Below are 26,964 nucleotides of genomic sequence, written 5' to 3'. Positions count from 1 at the left end.
TTTCCTTCCTGTTTCCTCCTCTTCTGTTCCCCATTCCAGCCTCTTCGCCTGCCTATCAACTCCCCCTGGTGCTTCTTCTTTTTACCCTTCTCTCATGGTCCACTCTCCTCACCTATCAGATTGCTTCTGCTCCAGCTCTTTACCTTTCTCATCCACCTCTCACCTTCTAGCTAATTCCCCCCACACCTTTTTATTCTGGCATTTGCTCACTTCCTTTCCAGTTCTGAGGAAGGGCCTTGGCCCAAAATGTCAACTGTTTCTTCATTTCATTGGCTGCAGCCTGACCTTCTGAGTTCCTCCAGCATATGTGTGTGCGTGTGTGTTGCTCGGGAATTGCAGCATCTGCAGAATCTCTTGTGTTTATCGCCCCATTTGGCCCACAGCTCTCTAAACTTCAAATGCCAAATGCAGTGCAACAGGAAGTTCAGAAACCTAACGGCCTGAGGGAACAAGCTGTTTCCCATCCTGGCCATTCTTGGCTTTATCCATCAGTCTCCTGCCTGATGGTAGAATGTCAACAAGACATTTCAGTTTTCAAGACATCCTTTTACAACTGTTGCTTTTCATCTATTCCTTGGATGTGGATGTTTCTGGCAATTCGCTGTCCATCATTTCCCTAGCTGAGGAAGGAGAGAGAATTCAACCACATTGATGAGTCTAGAGTTACATGTACGCCAAACAACAAAACCGTGTGGCTAATGTGGCTCCGTATCTTAAGCAATGAATGAAATCTGCCCTTCTCAAGTTACTTAATGTTTTCTGACTAAAAACCACTGTTGCACCATCAATACCTCTCTGAGACGTGAGGCAAGATATCGGCTTTTATTGACTGGAAGAAAGAACAAGCAGCAATTGACCACCATGCTACATCCTGGAGACTGAGAGGCAGGGCTCAGGCCTCAATTGCCTTTATACAGGGGTCTGTGGGAGGAGCCACAGGAGCAGTCAGTGGGGGGGCATGTTCAGACAGGTATATGTAGTTCACCAAAACAACATATTGCCTGATGTTCATAGAAATGTGTGCATCTGAATAAAGCCTTCTGAGAGACCATGCTGATGTTTTAGTCTCTTACTAAGTTTATAATGCTCCAAGATAAACATATCAACAGAAAAAGTAAAAGGTGAAGAGTATGAGAATGGAAGAGTTGAATAGAATTGCCTCTGCACAGGCAATGGTGGTATCCTGTCCTACAGAAAGAAGGTATAGCATTATTACAGCTCAGAGGAAGACCAAATGGCCATTGAGGCTATGCCCACTCACTGTAAAGAAACTAGGTATCAATGGATTTCTTTGACATCACCACTGTTGGCCATATCAAAGGTGGTGTTGAATGAGAAGATAGGAGGGAGATTGAAAGTCTGGTTGAATATTGCCACAACAACCTCTCACTCAATGTCAGCAAAAACAATGAGCTGATTAGTGACTACAGGAGGAGGAAACCAGGGATCCATGAGCCAGTCAAGGTTCAGAAGCTACTTCCCCTCAACCATCAGGCTCTTGAACCAGATAGACTTCTCTCACCCCAACACTGAAATGGATCAAAATGAAATGAAGCACCTATTGACTCACTTTCAAGGACTCTGCAACTTGTGTTTTCAATATTTATTGCTTATTTATTTTTTATTATTATCATCACTATTTGTCGTCTTCTGTCCATTGGTTGTTTGTCTATCTTTGTTGTTTGCAAATTTTCATTGACTCTATTTTGTTTCTTTGTAGTTACTGTGAGTGCCCACAAGAAAATGAATCTCAGGGTGGTATATGATGATATATACATTCTTTGATAATAAATTTATTCTAAACTTTGAAGTGTCATTTCCCCACTTAGCAAATTTATTTCCTTCAATTTTTCATCCAGTTTTTTAAGAATTGTTCATTATCTTCATATCCAACAACTTTATAGGCTGTGGGTTTGATGTCATTAACACTCACTGTATAAAAATAAAATACTTCTTCCTCACATTCCTCTCCTAATTACTTAGTTCCGTAATAATTAATTGGTCAATACATAAACTGGACACATCCTCCTGATCATTGTAAATTTAAATCTTCAAGCAAAAGTTAAAATTATAATTCCCAGCATATAGCATGTAAACCATTAAAATATAGCATTTGATTTTGCAAAAAGAAAAGAGATCTTCATACTGAGAAACTCCTTTGCAGCCCAGAGAGAAATTTCATATGGGAGATCTTGGCCTCCATTGGGAGCCCCTGGATTGACCAAGTCAGGGTGTTACGAACCCACAGGTTTCGTTAACTGTGGACTGCCACTTTAAGTGCCTGAGTAAGATGGGACTATGAAGTCAGTCACAGGCTGACACTGCTGACTGTGGGCTTAACCACAGAGAGAGAGAGAGAGAGATTGGGGCAGCTGGTAGCTTCAGCTTGTCGCAGTTGAAGCTTAGAACTCTCCTGTGCCCACAAGAGTGGGTTTATCATCGGCACACGGTGCACAACGGATGTGGGACTGTTGCTTCATATAATCCATAGGAGTGAATTTCATCTTGTAGCCCTTGCCTGGTTATGTTGTGTGGTAACCACTGGAAGATGATGTTCCTGTGACAGGTCACTTCCAGTGATAATTCGTATGTGGATTTGGAACGTCACTATGGACAAGGTCTACGGCAACTGTTTTCTCATTTTACCAGTGTGGAGCCTCTGGAATACTTCGTATTTACCTTCTCTCTTCAGTGCAACATGGATTACAAATGTCTGTCTCCCGTCGGTTATTTCGTGGATTACTGAACTTTCCTACTTTACCATCTCAAGACTCTAAGCCTTGTTTCCCAAGCTCAATAGTTGAGAGCTATATTTACACATATATATACACACATAACACTGTTAACTCCTGTTTATTTTGTTTAGGTTACTATATAGTAAGTAGTTACTAATAAACATAGTGGTTTTAACATCAAAGCCAGACTCCATGTGTAATCTGGTTCGTTTCTAAAAGGTTACATTTTGTAACAAGGGGCACTGAGGTGGGGATGGATGGTTAGAGCTTGTATAGTGCAAGTGTAGGGCCCAAGAAATACAAAGTCAGAGAAGGATTTAAGCATTAAGTGCCATAGTCCAACAATGGGGTGGGAAGACTGAAAACACCTGATCAAATTACCCAATTCCATAAACAGAGGCCTGCCTGGATTGTCTGAAGCATGACAAGTTCCTATGGCATGACTTGACTGACAACAGAGTCTGTAGCTGTGCACAGAGAAAGCTTTGTCTGTGCAATGCCTTCACAGCTAGTAAAGGCCCAGCCCTCACTTGGTCCCCTCTAAAACTAAGATGGTCTTTCAACCATTCTTTTTAAAGAAGGAAGCAAATCTCTTGATTTCTCCATCTTGTCGGCTATTGTGACTATATCATTGGAGGTGATTATAAAGAAAATATATATATTTTTGAAGGATTGTTGAATTTAGTGCTATTGGGAAATTGCATAGAAAATGGCCTGAGACCTGAAGCTCGAGTTGCATGAATGCAATGAAAAACTTACAGCAACATTACAGGCACATCGCATCATATAAGTATCATATAGCATAAAAAGAGAAGTATAAATTATACTTGATTTTCATAAGTAACAATTTCCACAACAAAATAAACAAGTCCATTTTAATGCAAAGTGACCAAAGTAGTCAAAATGTTGCTCAACTGTAGAGATTAGGATTGTTTTGGTTGGTTCAAGAAAATGGTTGAAGGGAAGAAGAGAAGCTGACCTTAAACCTGGTGATATGAGTCTTCAGGCTTGCTGCGAAAAGATGACATGGTTGTGATGGTGGGAATCTTTGATGATGAATGTTACCTGTCTGACACTGTGCCTACAGTAGATTCTATTGATGGTAGACAGGGATGTGCCCTTGATGTATAGGACTGAGTCCACAATTATCTGTAGTTTCTTGTGCCCCTATTTGGGTTGCCAAACCAAACTATGATGCAAACACTCAACATACCTTCAGCAGTATCAGAAAGATGTTCATTAGCATTCAGTGACAAGTCAAACCTCCTAAGAGACCCATTGGTGTACAATGACTTCCTTCTGATTGCATCAATATGCTGCACTCTCTTCAGACCTTACTGTGTTTATGACTTTACTCTTTTGAGCCGATGTATTTGATAGCTGTCTTTGGGCCAGTTTTACATCTTTCATAAGCTTGAAAAGCAAATTGTGTGCAATCCCATTTATTCCTTTGCTGTTGCAGGATGAGCCAACAACAGGAATGGATCCCAAAGCACGAAGGTTTTTGTGGAACCTGATACTTGACATCATCAAGACGGGACGCTCAGTGGTGCTGACATCACACAGGTGATGCTTTTAACTTCCCTTCAGTGTTTGGTTCGAGGGAATGTCATTTTGCCCAATGCTAATAAACAAAGATGCATCCGAAGTTATTTAAATTATTGGTTGCTATTTATAGATTCACGCAAGGTTTAAGAGTGTTAGAAATTTCTGTGCAGTCAGGAAAGCAATTTTGAAGCATCATTACTTCAGTAATGGTATAGTCAAGTTCTGCTCTCTGACACAGTGGTGGGAAAACTATACTTTTTTATATGATACTTGAAAGGTAAACATTGCCTCTTGCTCTTCTTGTAAATCTGTTGTAGCTTGGAACCTGGATAGACTAAAGCTGAAATCAAATGACACTAGAAAGTTTGTGGCACTTACTGTATGTAGATTAGTCACAGTTTAGATAGCATCCATCCCAGGTTACTGAGGGAAGTGAGTGAGGAAATTGTGAGTAGTCCTGGCTGTAATCTTCAAGGGCTAGAAAAATAGTAAATGCTGTACCCTTTGAATAAAGCAAAGGAGTGTAGAAATAATTAGGGAAAAAATAATTTTGTGCTTGACAAGTGTGCCAGCACGGGCATATTGAAGGTAAGTCAGATTTAATTAAATTCCTTTTTTTAAAATGGAGATCGATTTGTAATATGTAGACTTTCAAAAGTCAGTTGGCGTAGTGTCACACAATAAGCCCATCACAAGATCAAAATTTCTGGAATAAGATGTGTGCTTTTATTTATTTATTAAGGTAGAATGCGGAATAGGCTCTTCCAACCCTTCAGGTCACACCACCCAGCCAACCCCAATTTAACCTTAGCCTAATCATGGGACAATTTACAATGAACAGTTAACCTCTGAACTCTCACTTCTTTGGATTGTGGGAGGAAGCCCACGCGGTCACGGGGAGAACTTACAAACTTCTTACAGGCAGTGGCAGGAATTGAACCCTGGTCACTGGTACTGTAAAACTTTGTGCTGACCACTATGCTACTGGTAGAAAAATAGCTTACGAAAGTTGTCTTTGGAGTAATGGGAATTGTACGAAGAAGTTCCACAGGTGCTGGGAGCACAGTTTTTCTTCAAGTTAGTCATCTGACTCAGGACAATTGGCATTTTTAGGATTCCCTGTGAATGCAGACCAGTGTACATTAGCCAGACAGGGCACACGATGGACATCCACATCAAGGAGCACAGAAGTGTATCTGTTTGGGTTATCCAGAGAAATCGGCAGTAGCAGAACATTGCATTCGTAATGACTATAGGATTGACTTTGGCATCACAAGACTACTGTGTCACACCAATGACATTTGGGACCACCTAGCAAAGGAAGCCATTGAAATAAAACTGGAAAATAAGAATTTTAACAAAGATGGAGGTCTCACTCCAAGTAAAAACTGAAATTCAATTGTAAGCAAAGTAGGGCAGTGTAAACCTGATTGGTTGAGGACTAACCAGTCAGGAGGGGTGGATGAGAGGTGTATATATATTGCTGGACTAGATGTACTTATGCATCCTCCCTGATGAAGATGGTGGAGCTTGTCATTGAATGCCAGTTAAAATTTGATACCTGTACATGGCTGGAAGCCTGAGAAGAGTTTATTTGTCATTTATGCTAGGAAAGTACCAGATCCTTTTTCAGAAGTAACAGGTTTATCATCACTGTCTTATATGATGTGAAATTTGTTTGTGGCAAAAGTACAGTGCCGAGACATCAAAATTACTATAAATTACACAATTAATGAGAAGTGCAAAATAAAAAAGGAAAAACAAAGTAGTGTTCATGGATTGTTCAGAAATCTGTTAAGTCTGGTTCCATACACCACACTTTGGAAAAGATGAAAAGGTTTTGGAATGAGTGACTAGTTATCTGAATAGACAGAGGAATCAATCAATGCAATGGGACCTTGTGAAAGTATTTAATACGGTAAGGTATCCAGATAGAAAGAAACTGTTTCCAATTTGCAGATGGACAAAGAAGCGGTGAAGATAAACTAAGGTAATTCACAAAAGAACCAAATCTGTCCAGAGAAAATAAGAACAGAAAATGCTGGAAGTACTCAGCATCTGTGGACAGAGAAGCAGAGTTGATTGGGGAAAGAGAAAGCAAATTGGTTTTCAGTCATAGAGAAGGTTAGGGAAGGAGAGGTAGAATAAAAGGAGAATCCAGATGAGTTAACAGAGCAGTTAGAACTTAGATGATTTTTTTTGTCTGTGTTATGTGTTTTGGCAAACCATGGAGAAAGAGAAAAACAGAGTCAACATGATGTTGGGCCAATACAGCCAGTTCTGATACCAACAGGAGTACTGAAAGAGTGAGTTGAGGTAAGGTTGGAGAGTTTAAGATTAGGTTTATAGGACTGCACCATACTCATATAGAAGGTGCGGTGTTTGTTCCTGAAACTTGTGTCGGGCCTTGTGATAACAGGGCAGGAGGCCACAGATAGCTCAGCGTGAGATGGAGTATTTAAATGACAGTGTCCTGATGAGGATGCTGATAAAAGAGGGAAAGCAAAATAGAGTAGGCAAGAGAAAGTAGGAGAAAGAAACAATATTCTCCTAACCTCATTGAATATGTTTTGGGCCATTGCTTGATGTTAATGGTAGACTGAGGCATATGCTGGGCTTTGAGGCTATGTAATCCACTCAGGTATAATGCTGCTGGCCCACATTATTTCATGGGTGCCCATTTCTAAGCTAAATCTATCATAACATTGATTAAGTGACACAGAACATGTTGGAGGGTATCTTTGGCATAAATTGGTGGCAACTAATTGCAGCCCATGATGCAATGTGTGGATGTGCAGATTTATTGGTGAGTGTGTGTTCAAACAGCTTTTTAACCTTGTGCTGTCATCTCACCAGAGCTTTCTCAGAAAAAAAATCGTGAGCTTATTCAAAATTCAGCCAACCAAGTCAATGGTAGTGCTACAAACTCTTTCTCTGTATGGACATTGAAAGCATTCTGTAATTTATTTGTTAGTTGGGAAGCTATGGTGTGTGATAATCAACGGGAACTTGATTAATTCATAAAAAATAATGAAGTCTTGGAATCAGTGAAGAAAACTCCAAGAATGTCATCTTCTCCACTTTGTGCCATGTACTAATACCTTGAATGGACCTGGACATATATAGTACTCTTAACAGAAGTGCTGAGGACAATGGCTGAAAGGTTTAATTATACCACAGAGATCAGAATGTTCTTCCAAGCATCAGCATACCCCAGATGTTTACCAGAAGACCTTTGGACGATTGACTGGTCTGGATGTTCCTCCATATGTCCATTTCAATCCCAGCTATTTTGGTTAATGAAAATCAGTAAAACAAGACCTCGGATCCCAGACGCTTCAACTAAGGTTGGAAACAGACTTTATAAGAGTTCGGGCAGTATCTGTGTAAAGAGAAGCAGGATTCTTGTTTCAGGTATAAGACCATTCAGCAGTTAATCTCTGCAGTTTTATTCTTATATTTGTCATAGAAGTTTGATGCAACCAAATGGTTTGTTCGGCCATCTTGGAGGGCAATCGCGAGTCAAGCACAGTGTTACACATAAATCAGACTGATCAAAAACAGAAAATTCTCTGACTGAAAAGATTTACATTTTATAATTGGTTTAAAGGTACAACAAGGAAGTAGGTTGCAGAGCAGATGTTATAATAAATATCAAGTGGCCAGTAAGTAAAGAGCTACATTCTTCAGTCAAGAGAAAGAAAGCAGTTGTATAATGTGCATGTTTGTTTTCTGGTCTTGTATTATACCCAAGAGGCATAGTGTGAGTGGTTCTGTTAAGGACATTGCCTTCTGAGAATATCTGTTGAATTCTTAGTCCAATGTACTGAAATGTACTTCTGAGTTTTCTTCATGGAAGGAGATAAATAAAGGATAGTTTAACTGTACAATAACTTCTATCCCCAAAAGCAACCATGGAAGTGAACAAGCAGTTGATGTTTTGGGCCAAGACCATTCCTTAGGACTCGAAAGGAAGGGGAAAGACGACAGTAAAAAGAGGTGGGGGATGGGCAAGGAGGATAGTTAGAAGGTGTTAGGTGAAGCCAGGTGAGTGGGAAAGGTGAAGGGCTGGAGAGGAAGGAATCTAATCAGAGAGCAGAATGGACCATGGAAGAATGAGATGGAGGAGGGGAACTTGGGGGAGGTGATAGATATGTGAGAAGAGGTAGGAGGCCAGAGTGGGGAATAGAAGGTGGGAATAGCCAACTTTTATTCCAAATGGACAAGGCACCATAGAATCTTCTTAAGGAATTTTCCTTTTAGGAGAAAGAAGTGCTGTGATTAGTATATATTATTTGAGGAGTTCTTAGATATTTATGACTGCCCCAAACTAATTTTTCTATTCCCTTCACCATTATCAGCTTACTTGTTGTTATGGAAACTGAACCTTAATTTATTTTCCACAAATTCTTTATTAAGGAGGATGAAAAGATAAATTCAATGCAACTCTACCATAATGTTCCCCTAAGAAGAACATACTAAAGGAGCCTAAGAAAAGTAGCCAATTGGTTGACTAATTTTTTGGTAAACCATGCTGCTGCAGTGCCTGCTATTGCTCTTGCATTGCACTCTTCCAGCTTGTATTGTTTTCTTTTCAATTCATTTATATATTCATTTTTGGGGGTCATTTGAGCATTGCTGGTAAACCGGTGATTGTTCCCCAACCCTATTTGTCCCTTGAGGAGGTGCTGTCATGTCATTAAAGAGGTATTTTTTTTTACCACTGAGGGATGGTCTAGAATTAATTTTAGTCCAGACATAGAGCTGTATGGCCTTTCAAACCACCACAGTACTCTGACCTTTTCAGCCATCTACACTAATTGCCTACATTGGGGTCATAACCTTCTATGCCTTGCCTATTGTAAGTGTCTGCCTAAATGCTTGTTAAGTATAATGATTGTAGTAAATTTCTCCACTTGCTCTTCAAGCAAGTTCCAGATTATCAACCACTCTCTGTGCTTAAAAAAAATTACCCCCAGGATTGTCTTTAAAACTCCTTTCACTCACCTTATGTCTATGCACTCTAGTTTTTGGTAGTCCTACTATGTGAAAAAGATTTTGACTATTTCATCTATCTTTTACACTTATAAAGATGACAACTGACTTTTTATAGTTCTTGTTACCAGAATGAATTATTATTGGAAATTGTAGGCCTTTTCTGATAAACTTAAATCCTACAGCTAGCATCTTGTGCTTTGAGCTTATGCCTCTGGATTGTTCATTCAGGCTTATGGATTGCTAGTCACACAACCTATCTGTTGTACACCACTGTACCTGAACACTGTCTTCCTCTGGAAGACCAGCTTCTCTGGCAAGGCCTTTCCAAACACAAAGAACTAATGCTGATAGAATGGTTTTGACTGCTAATGAAGCAGAACAATCAATGAAGATAATTTATTTGACCTGCTCAGCCATTTGAAAATTCCAAAATGTTTTACACTTATAAAGAAGTTCAGTTGTCATCATTAAAATTTTAAAAAGGGTCTATTAGTAATAATATTTAGAACAGAAAGCATTCAACATTCTATAAAATCATAGCTGATCTGATTATCACCTCAACTCTCATTGATGAACTTGTGCGTACTGAATTTCTTTAAGACTGCATCCATCTGTGAGCTGCTGCTTACACCCTGATATACTGCATCCAGGTGCTTTGTGATATCTACGTTGAGGGAACCAAAGCACAGCTTGGATTGCAGCTTCAATGAACATTCTTAAAACTGAGCCAGTTTGTGTGTGAGGGACTCATTGGAGGTGTTGAAAGGGTAGAGCAGCTTGTCATCAACCTGCAGCAGACATTTTGTTTGCAGACAATAAGGAGTCGAAGCAAATAGAACTTGGGGTACAACCAGACTTGGTTTCATTGAATGGTGGAGCAGACCCAAGGGGCCATTCTGATGCTTCTGTCAGTATTTCCTTCAGAGTTTGTGGTGCTTAGTATATAGTTGGCCTGTGGATTTGATGGCAACACAACAGTAAATAACCTTACTTGTTCCTGGGTAACATGAGCAGAATTCTGGAGTAACTCGGCACCTACGGAGGGAAATAAATAGTTGATGTTAAGACTCTTCTTCAGGACTGGGAAGAAAGGGGGCAGCAACCGGAATAAGAAAGTGGGGATGCAAGCTGGCAGGTGAGGGACATATTTAAAATGATAAAGACAGTGCACCTTGGAAGAAAGGGAAGGAAGAGAGAGCACCAGAGAGAGGATAATGAACAGGTGAGAAGTAAAGTAGTGAGAGGGGAATAAGAAAGAGAGAAGGGGAGAGGAGAGAAATTTTCACTGCCCTCTCCTAATAGAGTCCTCCTTCTTCAGCCCCTTATCCCTTTCACCTATCATCTTGCAGATTGTTACGTCATCATCCCTCTACCCAACTTTCCTCCACCCTAGTTTCACCTATCACATACCAGCTTGTACTCATTCCCCTCCCCTCACTACCACCTTATTCTGGCTCTGCCCCCTTCTTTTCTAGTCCAAGTGAAGATTCTTGGCCGAAAACTTTGACTTTTTATTTTCCTTCATAGATCCTGCCTGACTTGCTGAGTTCCTGTCATATTTTGGATGCATTGCTCATGATCTCCAGCATTTGCGGAATCTCTTGTGTTTGATCCTGGGCAACTCTTCTTGCTAGCAGTTTTTCACAAATCATCAGTTACAATCTCAATAATACATGAAATATTAATGTTGCAAACACATTAATCAACTTGGCCATTTTAAAAAATATAGTGCCTATATTTTTAAACACAAAATGCTGGCAGAACTCGGCAGGCCGGACAGCATCTGTGGGAAGAGGTAGTGACGACGTTTCAGGCCAACGTTTTTATTTATTTCCAGCATCTGCAGATTCACTCGTGTTGCCTATAAAAAGTATTCAGTTCCCCCCCCCCCCCACCTTGGAAATTTTCATGTTTTATTGTTTCACAGTATTGAATCACAATGGATTTAATTTGGCTTTTTTGACACTGATCAACAGAAAAAGACTCTTTTGAGTAGAAGATAAAATGATTGCAGCAAAATTCAGAGAAACCCTGGAGAAAAATTTGATGCAGTCTGCAAGATGACTGTGACTTGGTGAAAGTTTTATTTTCCAGCAAGACAATGACCCCAAGCATAAAACCAAAGCTTCGTAGGAATGGCTTTAAAACAATAAAGTTGATGTTATGGAATGGCCATGATAGAGTCCAGACCTCAATCCAATTGAGAATTTGTAGCTGAGCTTGAAAAGGGCTGCTCACTCATGATCCCCATGTAATTTGTAAAGAAGAATAGGGAAAAATTACAGTGTCTAGATGTGCAAAGCTAGTAGAGGCCTATCCACACAGACTCAAGGCTGTACAGGAGGCTGTACTAAATGCTGACTTGAAGGGGTGAGTAATTATGCAATCAATTATTTTATGTTTAGTAATTATAATAAATTTAGACCAGTTTGTTGAAATTTTTGCTTTGACATCAAAGAGTCTTTTCTGTTGATCGGAGTAAAAAAACAACTGAAATCCATTGATTCAATGATGAAAAACAGTAAATCATGAAAACTTCCAAGGTGGGGGGGAGTGAGTATTTTTTATAGGCACTGTATATGCAATAAAACTTTAATAATCTGCACCCTCAGGTCTCGGAGGTACTGGGCCAATGTATTTTCCAGACTAGTGGATGTTACTCGTCTTACCCAGTACATTTTTATTTCCACTTTTAGACATATGGCTCAGTGGTGTAATACTTCGAGAACCCAGTGTGGGATCCTGATGCTTTTGTGATCCAAAGGTTCTTTGGAAGATAAGAATGAGACATCAAACTTGTTGCTTATGATCGTTTAATTGCTACAAGAGTAAAGAAGACAAAGGACGAAGAAGCAAGGGAAAAGGCAAAGAGTAAAGAGAAGGGAAGAGCAAGGGAAAAGAGAAAGACAGAGTATTATTTTCTTCTTATTACCAGAATACTGATAACAGAAATTCCACTGGATAACATTAACTAATCAGATAGCCAAATTCAAATGATATGATACTGGCCTCTGAAGACAGAAAAATAGAGGCAACTGTAACCACTGAAAACTCACTGAACTATTACATGTATGTAGGTGATTATAGAAAAATACAAACAAGCATAAGAAAGTTAAACAACAAAAAAAATAATGCTACACCACAATCTGACTTGAGCGAGTTTAAAAGCAACGGGTAAAAGTTCCCTAGTAAGTATAAAGGGAAACTGGCCAAAAGAACCTGTACTTCTGTGCAAGGTTGTTTATTAAGTGTGTCAAAAGTCAAACTTAGAAAAACTAGCAAAAAGAAAGAAAGCTGTCAATATTTACAAAAAGATATCTACCAAGAAACACATTAATAGCTCCATGCTATTTTGTTCAGTGTGAACCCCTGGCAGCTCTGATCTCTTTCTCCCACTGAGAGCAATGAGCCCTGTTTTTTTAGGCACCAGGACAAACCGTCTTTAATTACCCACAATGTTAACTTAAACTACACTTAAATTAGAATATGATGCACCCCACAGTTACAGAATAGCCAGGAGTATCTATCTTAAATACAGTATATAAACAGTATTTACATATCCCCATTCCTAAAGAAACTGAATATTTCACTGTGTATGACAGACAAGGCACCATAAAGCCAAGCCTTTAGGGCCTATTATTGGAATATACGGGACTACCGGGGGAAGACTTTGAAGTAAACACACTCAGCGCAATGACAGCAGAATGACAAAGCAATGTTTGTGCATGTGGATGTGTAAGGAGTGTGTTTACCAAGTGCTCTCCATCGCGTTCTTTATCTCGGAAATCATCTTTGTTACTCCCTCAAGCCTGAGTACAATGTAGCACTATGGCTTTTTCATTCTTTAATTTTTATATTTAATTTAAATAAAATTAATATATTTAAAATTTAATACTTAACTAATTTGTTTCCATAGTATTATGTTGAAACTTTTTTGCAAGGTATACATGAGGCTGCTGATGTTTACTTTCATTTTCAAACTTCCTCGTTTTCTTTCTTTGCATCCAATGAAAATTATATTTAGCCTCTCATGTCAGTTTGTACTTTACGAAATGATTATCCGCTCTTCATCTAAGATAGGTTTCATTTATGTTTATAATAATACAAGTAAGAAATAGGAGCATGAGCAGATTCTTTTGCACTTAGAACGTGTCCCATCATTTATCAGGTTCAAGCTTCATATTTTACCTTTGTACCATTTTCCTACACATCCAGAAATTGATTGATCTCTGTTTTGCATGAAAACAACTGAATCTCTGGTTCTCTGTGGTAGATAATTCCAAAGGTCCATCATTTCTGCGTGAAGAAATTTGATCTCTACTGTCCTTGATCTTTGCAGTTATAAACAGTGAAAAGATCTGATATTTAAAGCACTTCTAGAACTTAAAACTACTAGAGCCGCACATCACAGCACCAGTGGCACAGGGTCAATCCTAATTTTGCTGCTGTCTGTGTAGAGTTTGCACGTTCTCCCTGTGACTTCATGCACTTTCTCCTGATGTTCCTTTTTATTCCCCACATCGCAATGCAATTAACATCACTCTGGTTAAAATCATCGGCATAGGTCATGAAATCTGTTGTTATGCAGCAGCAGAACATTGCGATACATAATAAAAACAGTGAATAACAGTGAAAAATATGTTTGTGTGTGTGTTAAATAATAGTGCAAACAAAAGTAGTGAGGCAGTATTCGTGGATTCATTGTCCATTCGGAAATCTGATGGCAGAGAGGAAGAAGCTGTCCCTGAATCATTGAGTGTGTACCTTCAGGCTCCTGTATCTTCCAGATGGTAAGATGAGAAGAGGGCATGTCCTGGGTGATGGGAGTCTTGAATGATGGATGCCACCTTTTTGAAGCATCATTCCTTAAAGATGTCCTGATGACCGAGTTTACAACTTTCTGCAGCTTATTTTGATCCTGTTCAGTGACCCCCCCCCCCCCCCCCCAACGTACCAGATGGTGATGCAGCCAGTTAGAATACTCTTCGTGGTACATCTGTAGAAATATGTGAAAGTATTTGGTGACATATCAAATTTCCTCCAACTCCTAATGAAATATAGCCCCTGTTGTGCCGCCTTTGTAACTGCATTGATATGTTGAGCCCAGGATAGATTAGTAGGCTAACTGGTCACTGTACATTGCCCCTTCTGTGGAGTGTGCAGTGGAGTCTAGGGGGAGTTGGTGAATGTGTAGGCAGCATAAAATAGGATCAATGTAAATGGGGCTTTATATTTAATGGACTTGGTGGGTGAAGTTGCCTGTTTCCATGTTGTACAATTCTGTCTCTTTGACAATTTAAATATTTATTTATTTGTTGGTGGAATTTGTATACAAATGTGTAATGAAATATGTTCATAGGTACAATATTTAGTTTTGCTGATCAAAGGTGTTTCAGTTTAATATAAATTATGTTTCAGAATCTCGTGCCTTCTGAAGGTGAATTGTGTTTCTGAAACAGAATTGAAATTCTAAAAAAAAGATTTGTGTTCTGCTTATTACTCAGATTCAATTTTAGTTGATTTTTGCCTTTTTGTAGCAATTCAGTTATGTAGCCATTTAAAAACAAAATCAATCCACAGGAACTTTCAATTTAAACCACACAATGAACTGAATTGCCTCCTATGTCGGAAGAAAATATGAAAAAAACCTAGTGAGGAAAACTGATGACCAATGAGCCAGATATCCTTCTCTCGGTTATTGACTGTGTTATGACATGCAGGTAGAAAGTAGCTTGCTGTTTCTAATTTGCCTCCTTTTATGTCCACAGCATGGAGGAATGTGAGGCATTGTGCACAAGACTGGCAATCATGGTAAATGGGCGGTTCAGATGTCTCGGCAGCATTCAGCACTTGAAAAACCGGTAACTTCACATTCTAGATCTTTCCCAACCCCGATCGCTGTCGGCTCACTGTTTTCCTTTAATGACACTGTTGTTAATTTTTCTTGGCACAGAGTGCTTTTAAATCAAAAGAATGTAAATAGACTTCACAGTTTTGTAATGTGCAGTGTTGACACCACTGCCCCCCAGTTTACACAATAATGGTCCCACTGTGTCTGCTATCTGACACCCTTTCTCAAGTTGTCTACAAGGAGAGAGGCTAGACACGCAAGTGGATTTTGCATGAATCATGTTTAAGTATCAGTGATACTCTGACAAATTTTATATTTACTGCATATCCAAAGTAAACAAGAAGGCAACTTTCACACCAAAGGCAAGGTGATCCCACGAAACAACACACAGTAAATGCTGGAGGAACTCAGCAGGCCAGGCAGCATCTATGGAAAAGAGTTTAGTCGATGTTCCAGGCCAAAACCCTTCAGCAGGACTGGAGGGAAAAAGATGAGAAGTAGATTTAAAAGCTGAGGGGAGGGGATGGAGAAAGACAAGGTGATAGGTGAAACTGGGAGGGGGAGGGGTGAAGTAAAGAGCTGGCAAGTTGATTGGTGAAGGAGATACAGGGCTGGAGAAGGGGGAAACTAATAGGAGAGGACGGAGGCCATGGAAGAAAGAAACGGGCAGGAGTACCAGAGGGAGGTGACGGGCAGGCAAGGAGATAAGGTGAGAGAGACAAATGGGAATGGGGAATGGTGAAAGGGGTTTGCATTACTGGAAGTTCGAGAGGTCGATGTTCATGCCATCAGGTTGGAGGCTACCCAGATGGAATACAAGGTGTTGTTCTTCCAGCTTCAGTGTGCCTTCATTGCGACAATGGAGGAGGCCATGGAAAGATGTATTGGAATGGGAAAGGGAAGTGGAATTGAAATGGATGACCACTGGGAGGTCCTGCTTCTTCTGGCAAATGGACCGTAGGTGCTCAGCAAATCAGTCTCCCAACCTGCCTCAGGTCTCTCCAATATACAGGATGCCACACTGGGAGCTCTGGATACAGTATATGACCCCAACAGACTCTCAGGTGAAGTTTCACCTCACCTGGAAGGACTGTTTGGTTGTGATAGAGGAGGTGCAGGTTCAAGTGTAGCACTTGTTCCACATACAAGGATAAGTGCCTGGAGGGAGATCAGTGGGGAGGAATGAGTGGACAAAGGAGTCACATATGGAGCGATCCCTGCGGAAAGCAGAGCGTGGGGGGTTGGAGGAAGGGAAAGATGTGCTTTGTAGTAAGATCCTGTCAGAGATGGCTTTAGTTACAGAGAATTATGTGCTGGACGTGAAGGCTGGAGGAATGGTAGGTGAGGACCCAAATGATCACACCCTATGTGAGTCCCTTGTCCATTAGTCCCTCCCCACTGATCTCCCTCCTGGTACTTATCCTTGCAAATGGAACAAGTGCTACACCACCTCCCTCACTACCATTCATGGCCCCTAACAGTTCTTCCAGGTGAAGTGACACTTTGACTCTGCTGGAGTTATATACAGCATCCAATGCTTCTGGTGTGCCCTCCTGTATCTTGGTGAGACCCGATGCTCCATCCGCCAGAAAAAGCAGGATCTCCCAGTGGCCACCCATTTTAATTCCACTTCCCATTCCCATTCCAATATGTCTATCCATGGCCTCCTCTACTGTTGTGATGAAGCCACACTCAGGTTGGAGGAACAACACCTTATATTCCATCTGGGTAGCCTCCGACCTAATGACATGAACATAGATGCTCAAACTTCTAGTAATGCCCCCCCCACCGTCTCTCCTTCACCATTCCCCATCCCTTTTCCTTCTCTCACCTATTATCTTTGCCTGACCATTGCCTCCCTCTGTTGCTTTCCCTACCTTTTCTTTCTTCCATATTTCCAGCATCTGCAGATTTTCTCTTTTGTGATCCCACTGAAACTGATTATTCTCAAAGTGCTTGTCAAGTCAAAACTTACTACATGACATAGCCAACTGCACAACACACATTCTTCAGGAACTTTGAACAACCCTGCATTCTTTTGTGTGTTAGAATAAAAGCAGACACAGAATAAATATGCAAATATTGAAGTAAATAGGGGTTTTGAGAGAGAGAGATATCAGAGATTGGTTTTAATAATGAATTTTTGAAGAATTTTTTAAACTAGGAATAGAGCTACTGAGTAGTGGGCTGATGGCTTTGGCATAGTGGCTGCTGTGAAAGAAGGGCAAAGCAAAAAATAATATCCAAGGAAGGGTAGAAAGGATGAGAAGATTAAGTGTGCTCATGATGGGTTAAGTGGATTGAATGATAGGTTAGTAATGTGGACTAAGGGGCTTCAAGTATATGTGATTTTAGGTTTTAAATTCATCTTCTAATGACAGATACAGGTGAGGAGTTGATCCTTTATAATTTGATGAATAGAAGATGTAGTGAAGATCATTGGGATAGTGGTAGAGAAGCATTCAGAAAGGGTGGATAACTCGGAGATTAGGGGATGATGGATTTTGGGTGTTGGGTGGGCATTTTGTAGGGATTGTGGTAACTTTGAATAAAAGATTTTCTAAGTGTGGCCAAGCAATGATGGGATATGTACAGGGTAGCCAAAGGAGGGAGATCAAAGAATGGGAAATGACCGTCATGAAAATGAGCAACTTGGAGTGAATGAAAGACATGTGGGAGACAGGAGTCAAGTTGCAGAGTGACTTGGAATCAAATATCAGGAGGGTAGAGGACTTGGGGAGTTCAAATGCAAAGTAAGGAAGAATGGAAAGGGAGCAGCAGAGGGAGCTGTGGGGAGGATGAGAGACATCAAATGATAACTTGCCACACTGTGGCACTGGTTCTAACTGTGTCCTCTTTAATTATATCTAATTTCAAAAATGCATACATCATTGCATCTTTTCTGAATAGTTTTCAAAGTATATTTACTTGCAAATCTAGGCTTTATGCAAGTAGTATTGGTCAAAATACGGCCGATTAATGTCAATCTGTTTTATAGGCCTTAAACAGACATCCCAATTTTAAGGCCAATGCTACAGATTCTCTCTCTGCTTCCGCAGTTTATGACAGATGATATTACAAGTTCAAAGGGATGTACATCTGCTGTGCCATTTTCAACAAGTGATGTGTTTTTATTTGCTTTTTTTTTTGTTTCCTAGGTTCGGTGATGGTTACATGATAACTGTCCGCACAAAGTCCAGTCTGTATGTAAAAGAAGTTGTCCGTTTTTTCAACAGAAATTTCCCTGAAGCAGTTTTAAAGGTATGACCAAAGCTGAAGTCCATGACCTGCTTACATACTGTAGATTTCATGCCTAAATGCACGTGACTGAACCAAAGAGCAAGGAACACTGAAGCCATCCCTTTAAGTTGTTTTAGCTCTGCAGGAGCCACGAGAGCATAGATGTGCTTCCCAGCCGTTTGCATCAGTGCTTGGTCTGTCACACCAGGAGAAAATGGCCTTTCCATCTCTATGATTCCTTTCATAATGATAGGATGTCAGAGGAAATCCCTGATGTTGATGACTCCGTAGAGAATAGGGATATAAGACTACGCCTCAATTTTCATGCTTTCAGGGGCCAAAGATTGGGGTTGCCTTGTCCCCTTGCCAGTAACTTGAAATGCAAATATTTTCTGGCATCCCAACAATGTTGTCTTTAAATTTATCTGAGCAACGATTGATATTATCCCCTTTGAATAAGCATTCTCTTTGAATAGTACTATGGGATCTTTATTTTCATTTGAAATATTTGGTATGTTAATACTGCAGAGTACTTCCAAGCATGCAGGACTTGCTCTGTCACTTAGAGCCAGTGCTCAGCTTAAAGAGGGAAATCTGAAACAATTATTGTGAACAAGAATCAATAATTTTGCATCCCCGAATGTCTTGTTCATAGTATACTTTCTAAATCAGAGCAGGGAAAGACCACAGAATAGGGTTCTTTTGATACTTGGAGAAAGAGGGCTGGTTTGGGTTAGGAAGTCCCTTAATTATTATAGATCATCATGCTTTGTGGCTAATGAAGTGCTTTTGTTAAGAAAAATCAGACTGATGGGTGCATAGAGATATCCTGCTAACACCAACATGGTAATGACCAGGGAATCTGTTTTAATGATGTTTATTGAGGGATAAGCATTGGCCACGATGTTGGTGAACTTCACAATAATACCATAAGCCTTTTACCTTCATCTCATAAGATAGACAGGAGACCTGTTTCATCTATTTAGCATTATAATGTAGAATACAAACAATTATTATTGGACTATTGAGTAGGAACTCAGCATGTGTGTTCAGAGTAAATTTATTATTAAAGTACATATATGTCACCATGTCCAGCCCTGAGATTCATTTTCTTGAGAGCATAAACAGTAGATCCAAGAATCACAATAGAATCAATGAAATCAATGTATGATTTTCCTTTCAGGGCCTTTGGTTTTTCCACACCAGGCTGTGATGCATCCAGTCAATATACTCACTACCACACATCTATAGAAGTTTGTCGAAGTGCTAAATGTCATGCTGAATCTTCATTAAGAAAGAAGAGGTGTTGCTGTGCTTTCTTTGTAATTGCACTTGCCTGGTAGGCCCAGGACAGGTCCTCTGAAATGATAACACGGAGGAATTTAAAGTTGCTGGCCTTCCCCACCTCTGATCCCTGATGAGGACTGGCTTATGAACTTTTGGCTTCCTCCTCCTGAAGTTAATAATCAATTCCTTAATCATGTTGACAGTGAATGCAATGTTACTGTTGTGGCATCATTCAGACAGATTTTCACTTTTCCTCCTATATGCTGATACATCACTGCCTTTGATTCGGCCTACGACAGTGGTGTTGTCAGCAAACTTGAATAAGTCATTGAAGCCATGTTTAGCCACACAGTATCAAGTGTAAAGTGAGTTGAACAGGGGACTAAGCACACAGCCCTGCGCTAATGGGGATTGTGGAGAATGAAACAAAATACTTGCAATAATTTTAATTGAATGTGCAGAAATGCTGTTGTTGTTGTTATTATTATTATTATTATTATTATTGTTGTTGTTATTATTATTATGTGGATGGGTCAACTGGCCTAAATCAGCTCCTGATTCCAATTATTTCAGTGCCACAGTCAGGACACCATTTTATAAGCGTGCTGTAATATTGCAAGTCTGACATGTGCGTATTTTGTTCAGGAGAGGCACCATACTAAAGTGCAATACCAGTTGAAATCAGAAAACATCTCACTGGCCCATGTTTTCAGTAAGATGGAGCAAGTCGTTGATGTGCTGGGAATTGAAGATTATTCTGTCAGTCAAACCACGCTGGACAATGTAAGTAAATCCTTAAACACAAGAAGAAAGGTATTGATGACTGGGGGATCTCCAACAAGAATTTTACCCATAACCAGTAACATATTTAAAATACTTGGGAATTTCTGAGTAATATTTAGCATTCACAAAATATTGCCACAAAACCTATATCCACCATAGGCCATTGGTGGCATGTGTGCTTTGTGCAGTAGCAGAGTATATTCCATTCAAATTTCCCATTCAAATTCTTCCCATCATTAACCAGAAATTTTAAGATGTTCTATATTAATAAGAACGTAATATTCACTCATTTTCAAATATGAGAATTTTAGAATTATACATTAGTCAAAAGATGAAAGGTCTTGGCCAGAATGTCAACTGTTCATTTTCCTCCAGCATTTGTGCCTGTTGACTCATAGTCCTCCATTGCCCAGCCTTCATTCTTTTTAGTTACTTCCTCAGAAACTCAATCAAATTAGTGAGACAAGATTTCCTCCATACAAGACCATGCTGACTATCCTTGATAAACCACTACCTTTTAAAATGCACATAAATCCTATCCCTTTATTTTATTATCTTTAACTTAAAATTCACTAGCCTGTAGTTACCTGGCTTATACCAGCCTCTCTTCTTAAATAAACCAACATCATTAGCTATTTTCCACTTTTCTGGTGCTTCGCTAGTGGCTAACAAAGGTGCAAGTATTTCCATCAGGGTCCCATCTTTGTACTCCCTTGTTGCTCATAAGGATGCGGAATAGATCACACCTGGCTCTGGGTATTTATTAACTCACGTGAATACCTCGATATCCAGCACTTCCTCCCTAATAATATGCTTCATATTATTAACATAGTCCCTACTACCATGTTCTTCTCTTTGGGAACTACAGATGAGAAGTATTCATTTAGGACCTCGCCCAAATTTGCTAGCTCCACATAAGAGGAATCCACTGTTTTCTTGTTTACCCCATCATCCCTGATATAGAATTACTTTAAGTTACCAACCAAGAGTATTCAATGGCCAATTTTATCCTTATTTTTTTTCTTAAGATCTCTCCTGCATCCTCTTATTCCTTAAGGACACATTCAATTCCACTTTCCTCTGCCTGCTAGTTTTCTTGCTTCCTGGTCAAATTTCCAAGGTCCTTTGTCTTCCAAGGTTTCCTGATCTTGCCATCTTTATTTTTCATCCTTACTGGTACATGCTGACCCTGAACTCTTACTAACATCTGCTCCTAATCTACTTGCACCTGGACCTCTTTTATTCTGTTGAAATTAACCTTACCTCAACTCCAACTCTAAACTAGAGCACAAATGTTACCGCCCTTTCATAGCTATCTTGAGGCAAATAACCTTCTCTTTAATGTCAATAAGACAAAGGAGACGGTCGTCGACTTCAGGAGAGCTTGCACCAGTCACACCCCTATTTACGTTGGCAGCACAGCGTTGGAAACTGAGTAACTTCAGACTCCTGGGAGTCACATCTCACACAACCTGGCTTGGTCCCAGAACATATTCTACCAGTTAGGAAAGCTCACCAGTGCGTCTAATTTCTGTGGAGACTGGACTGTGCACATCAATACTCTCAACCTTCTACAGATGCGCAATTGAGAGGACTAACATCCTGCATCTCTGTGAGGTACGGAAATCGCACTGCAGCAGACAGGAGGACTCTGGGTACTTAGAACTGCCTAACATCATTGGCAGCAGGTCTAGCTGTCAACAAGAACATATATACAGTAAGGTGCCAATAAAAGGCCAGCAATATCATGAAGGATCCCACTCCTATCAGGGAAGAGGCTACAGTTTCCACGCCAGGGCCACTAGACTCAAAAACAGTTACTAACCCCAAGATCAAACAACAGCAAAATCTACAGATGCTGGAAAACCCAGCAACACACAAAATTCAGGAGGGATTCAGCAGGCCAGGCAGCATCTAGGAAGGGTATTGCCCGAAGCATCTACTGTACTATTTTCCTAGATGCTGCCTAGCCTGCTGAGTTCCTCCACCATTTTGTGTGTGCCACACGAACCCCAAAATGCTAGGCTGATCAACACCTCTACCCATTAACCCAGTGGTCCCCAACCACCGGGCCACAAAGCATGTGCTAGGCTGTGAGGAAACGATACGATTTGGCGATCTGAGTCAGCTGCACCTTTCCTCATTCCCTGTCACGCCCACTGTTGAACTTGAACGCACGCAAGGTCATCAGTCACCTAAATGCAGTGATTCCTTCGCACCAAAGATCCCTGGTTGGCCTCGGGTAACTGGCCGCCTGACTTGGAGCATGGACAGATGGGCGCCGCCTCTAAACCTGTTTAGCACACCGAATGTTCGTGGGGAACCCGGTGCTAAAATATTCGCAGATGACCTAATTCGGGTTCAGGGTTTTGTAAGTAGCGGAGCAGCTACCGCGCTGCGATCTACTGAAAGTCATCCCTTGAGCCAAACTTTTGTTGGCCGATAGATCCTGCCTACCTACAAGCGGGCGAGAATGTGCCCTGTCGCACTCCTCGCTCGGTCAGTCACTCTCTCCGGACTGCAACCGCCACAGTCCCAACACAGGGACCTCCGGTCCTTACTTTGTCCTCTCACTGGAGTGTTGGAATGATTTTATATGTTCAAACGAGGAAAATATGCGCTGTGTGTTTAATATCCAAACATTACTTAAAATGTTATGATGCTATTTACTTATAAATGAATTATAATTGACTTACCACTATATTCATGTGAGGAAAATATGTTTTAATGTATGTTTAATATTAAATTCATTAGATAACCCCTTTTAGAAACAAAATTGAGTGTATTAGCCACTTCTAAGTGACTTATAGTTGACTTATCACCTATATTCCACCCCGTTGGCCGGTCCACAAGAATATTGTTAATATTAAACCAGTCGGCGGTGCAAAAAAGGTTGGTGACCCCTGCAGTAACCCACGCCACCACCGCTACATACACATCACCTGATGTCAATTTATGTACATATAGTCAGTCTATGTCCATAATAGTTACTTGTGCATTGTTTTTTATAGGATTGCTTTTTCATTTATATTTATTGTGTTCTTGTTTTTTTAAATTCAGTTCTTTAGCCTTATAGTTTTTTTTTATGCTCTATCGGATCAGAAGTAACAATCATTTCTTCCTTCTTTACATGCATGCACTGAAGAATGACAATTAACAATCTTGAATCATGAAGTTTCAAGAATTATAGTCACTGTTCCCCAAGGTCAAGTACTACCCAGTCTCCAGTAGGACACTCTCTACATTTCATCTCAAAGATTTTCTTGGACATGTTTATCAAATTCCACCCCATCTAAGCCCTTTGCACTATGACAAACCCAGACAATTTTGGGATAGATAACACTGCTCACTTTCATGATGATCTTTCTGCAACTTGCTTACCTATCTGTTCTTTTCATTCCCACTGACTGTTGGGCTGCCTGTCACATAACTGCAATGCGATCAGTGCTGTCTTATTCCAAAGTGTACCACCTTTACCCATTGGTTATCGACTATAAGGCTGCTTGGTTCTTGCTAACCAATAGTGTGAATCACCTCCCCCCCCCCACCCCCGCCCGCACTCTGTATCATTGTTGAAAAATCTGTACCATGGAACATCCGGTCCTGCCCCTCTCTCAACATTTTTCTATAATATAAATTGTATCATAATTCCAAGTGCTGGTCCATTTTCAAGTCTTACCCGACTAGCCTGTGAAGCTGTTTACATTATATTAAGTTCATGTGAGCACCCCACCTCCCTCCAGTTCTCCCACGCTCCTTAACTACCACCTGTCTGCCCCACCTACTGGGCTTCCCTCATTTATCCTGTACATTTGAGTCAATCTCCCCACCTGCACAGATATGACATTTCTCACCCTCCTCTCAACTTAATTTAAACTTTCTTGTGTAATATGAGTAAGCCTCCCTATAGCTATGTTGGTTACCTTTCAGTTTGGATGTGTGCCAGTCCTTCTTGCACAGGTTACACCTGCCCCAGAAGTGATCTCAATGATTCAAGTACCTCAGGCCCTCCCTCCTGCACCAGCTCTTTAATCATGTGTTCATCCTGATTGTCCTCTTATTTCTAATCTCATTGGCACGGGCACAGAGGGAAATTCTGAGATCATAACCATACGGTTCCTGTTTTTTATCTTCCTCACCCTCAAGCTCATTTTGCCTCATCCCTCAACTGATGTTGCTTCATCCCTCTTTCTACCTGCGTCATTAATACCAATGTATAAAATGAGCTCTCTCTTCAGAATGTCTGTACCCAGTCCAAGACATCCTTGACTTTGGCATCAAAGGGGCAACCAACCACAGGAGTGCCTGACTGTTCCCCTCGCTACTCAACACCCCACCTCCCCTGAGGTGTATCAGAGCCAACCATAATGCCACAGACTCGAATGCTGCTGTTGCTTTAATCTGAAAAAAAAATTCTCCCAAAAAGCATGGTCCCCTTGTCTGAGACGGGATTGGCTACGGGGGACTCCTGCACACCCTCTCTTCAGGTTACTGCGAGTCCTGATGGTCACTTTCTTCCTTTTTCCTATGTCCGTGACTAGCTATTGTTTCCAAGTACTCCATAGTGAGTTCAACCACATTGAAAACAACCTCAAATATTGCCATTTCTTTCTATCTGAGTGTAACCATCAGGCTCAGCCAGCTCGTGTTTGTCTAGGAAAATGGCCTTCAGCCCCGCCAAACTGGGTAATTGCGTTTGTGTGGATGCTGTGTAATGTATCCCCAGTTACAAACCCACAACACAAAATATCAATCAGTACACCATATGCAATTAAATGATTGAACTTTATGAATCTTAATGTAAGTATAGAATTAGTAATGAAAATTAAAATAAGGGCCCAAGTCAAGTCAGAGTCACGTTGGAGCTCACTCAGTAGTCCTTCTTTCACCACCGGTCTCCTCTGAGAGTCACCGACCTTCGGACCCTCAGATCCCAGTCCACACCATCCGGTGGTCTACCAGCTCTCTCCACACATGTCTTCCCTCTTCATCTCTCCTCGACAAAAGACTGTGGGGGAAAAAACATCTTTCCAGACTCACAAGACACAGCCACAATCTCTTATTGGCTAACATGCATCCTGTTATCTCCAGCCATAACCCAAACATTGCTGGTACAGAGAAACCAGTACCTCAGCAGTGGACATTACAAAGAAGCCATTACATTAGCAGTGAAACCTTACTGCATGTTTCATGAGCAATTGGGCCTAGATTCACTCTAAGGTCAGTGACACAGAAGTAGCTTAGAACTGTGAATCTGCCAACCACCCAGTTCCCAGATTTCTGGCTCTTTGACTTCAGATCTATTAAGCTCCAGTGATATTAATCATCAGCAGTTTCTTTAAGTGCTAAGACCATTAGGTTTAATGAGAGAGCTCCAAGCCATCTTTTCACCATCCAATCGTCAGCCATGCCCACTCCCCTCCAGCTCTACTTAAGCTCTCTTTCTAACTTAAGAGACTCTGAAAACCCTGCCTCTTTTACCAAGCTGTTTCACAAATCCCCGCTGTCCAAATTTGTTTGTGAAGTGGGAAATTTACTTGTTATAAACATTCTATTAGTCATTGAGCATGGAGTTATTAGCTATACAGCATAGAAACAGGCCTTGTGACTCAACAAGAGCATGCCAACCGTCAAACACCATTTTCCCCAGGGTTCACAACCTTTCTTGTGCCATGGACCAATGCCATTGAGCAAGGGGCCCATGGACCCCAGGTTGGGAACCCCTAATTTACACTTAAACCTACCCCAATCCTATTTTACTTTCTCACATTCCCATCAAATCTTCTTGACAAGGGACAACTTACAGTGACCAATCTGTATGACTTTGGAATGTGGGAATAAATTCTACGTGAGCACAAGGAAAATATGCAAACTCCACACAGACAGTACAAGAGATTAGGATTGAACTTGGGTCACTGGTACCATCAGATCTACTTGCTGAAGCAATATACTGTTTTATTATTGACCTCAAGCTCTTCCACCAATTCCTTAAAATTGTCTCCAGTCTAAATCCTGCAAATCCCTAAGCAGCAGCACCTTGGTCTTCATTGTAATCACACTACCACAGTTGCTGACATATTATTTCTGAATGTGTACCATGAACAATCTGAGTAAGATGAACTTCTTGCACTTTTACCACTGATATCACATGTATTTAGAACCAAGACAGACACCCGTGGCTAGTGTCAGTCAGCTTTAGATAAGACATCGCCAACTCTCCAATCTGATTTGCCTTTTCTAAATGATGTAATAAAATCTCCTGTGAAAACCTGACAGTTGGGTTCTATTAAATCATGAGCAACTTTGTCTTAGGTTGAGTTGCACACAGGCAGGCTATTCAGCCCGACCCTTCCATGCAGTGCCCAGTGTGCCCATCTAAGCTAGTCCCATTTGATTTTGTTGGCCCTTATCCCTCTGAACCTTGAACAACAAACAATCTGCTGAAGGAAGTCAAGTGTTCAAGCAGCATCTGTGGGAAGAAAGGACTTGTTGACATTTTCAGCCATTTCCACCCAAAGTATC

General features: G+C 40.6%; 1 protein-coding gene across 3 annotated transcripts in view; it reads left to right on the top strand.

Moving 5' to 3' along the window:
• Positions 1–26,964, top strand: part of abca2 (ATP-binding cassette, sub-family A (ABC1), member 2) — a 532,256-nt gene that overhangs the window by 493,163 nt on the left and 12,129 nt on the right. For all 3 annotated transcript variants that reach the window (XM_059994306.1, XM_059994305.1, XM_059994307.1), the window contains 4 exons: positions 4,198–4,301; positions 15,050–15,142; positions 18,291–18,393; positions 20,305–20,442. In XM_059994306.1, the coding sequence (XP_059850289.1) occupies positions 4,198–4,301; positions 15,050–15,142; positions 18,291–18,393; positions 20,305–20,442 (438 nt within the window). The remainder of the gene's footprint in view (positions 1–4,197; positions 4,302–15,049; positions 15,143–18,290; positions 18,394–20,304; positions 20,443–26,964) is intronic.

This window comes from Hypanus sabinus, chromosome 18, assembly GCF_030144855.1.
Source record: "Hypanus sabinus isolate sHypSab1 chromosome 18, sHypSab1.hap1, whole genome shotgun sequence".
Lineage (NCBI taxonomy): Eukaryota > Metazoa > Chordata > Chondrichthyes > Myliobatiformes > Dasyatidae > Hypanus > Hypanus sabinus.
This window is presented reverse-complemented; position numbering and strand designations above follow the sequence as displayed.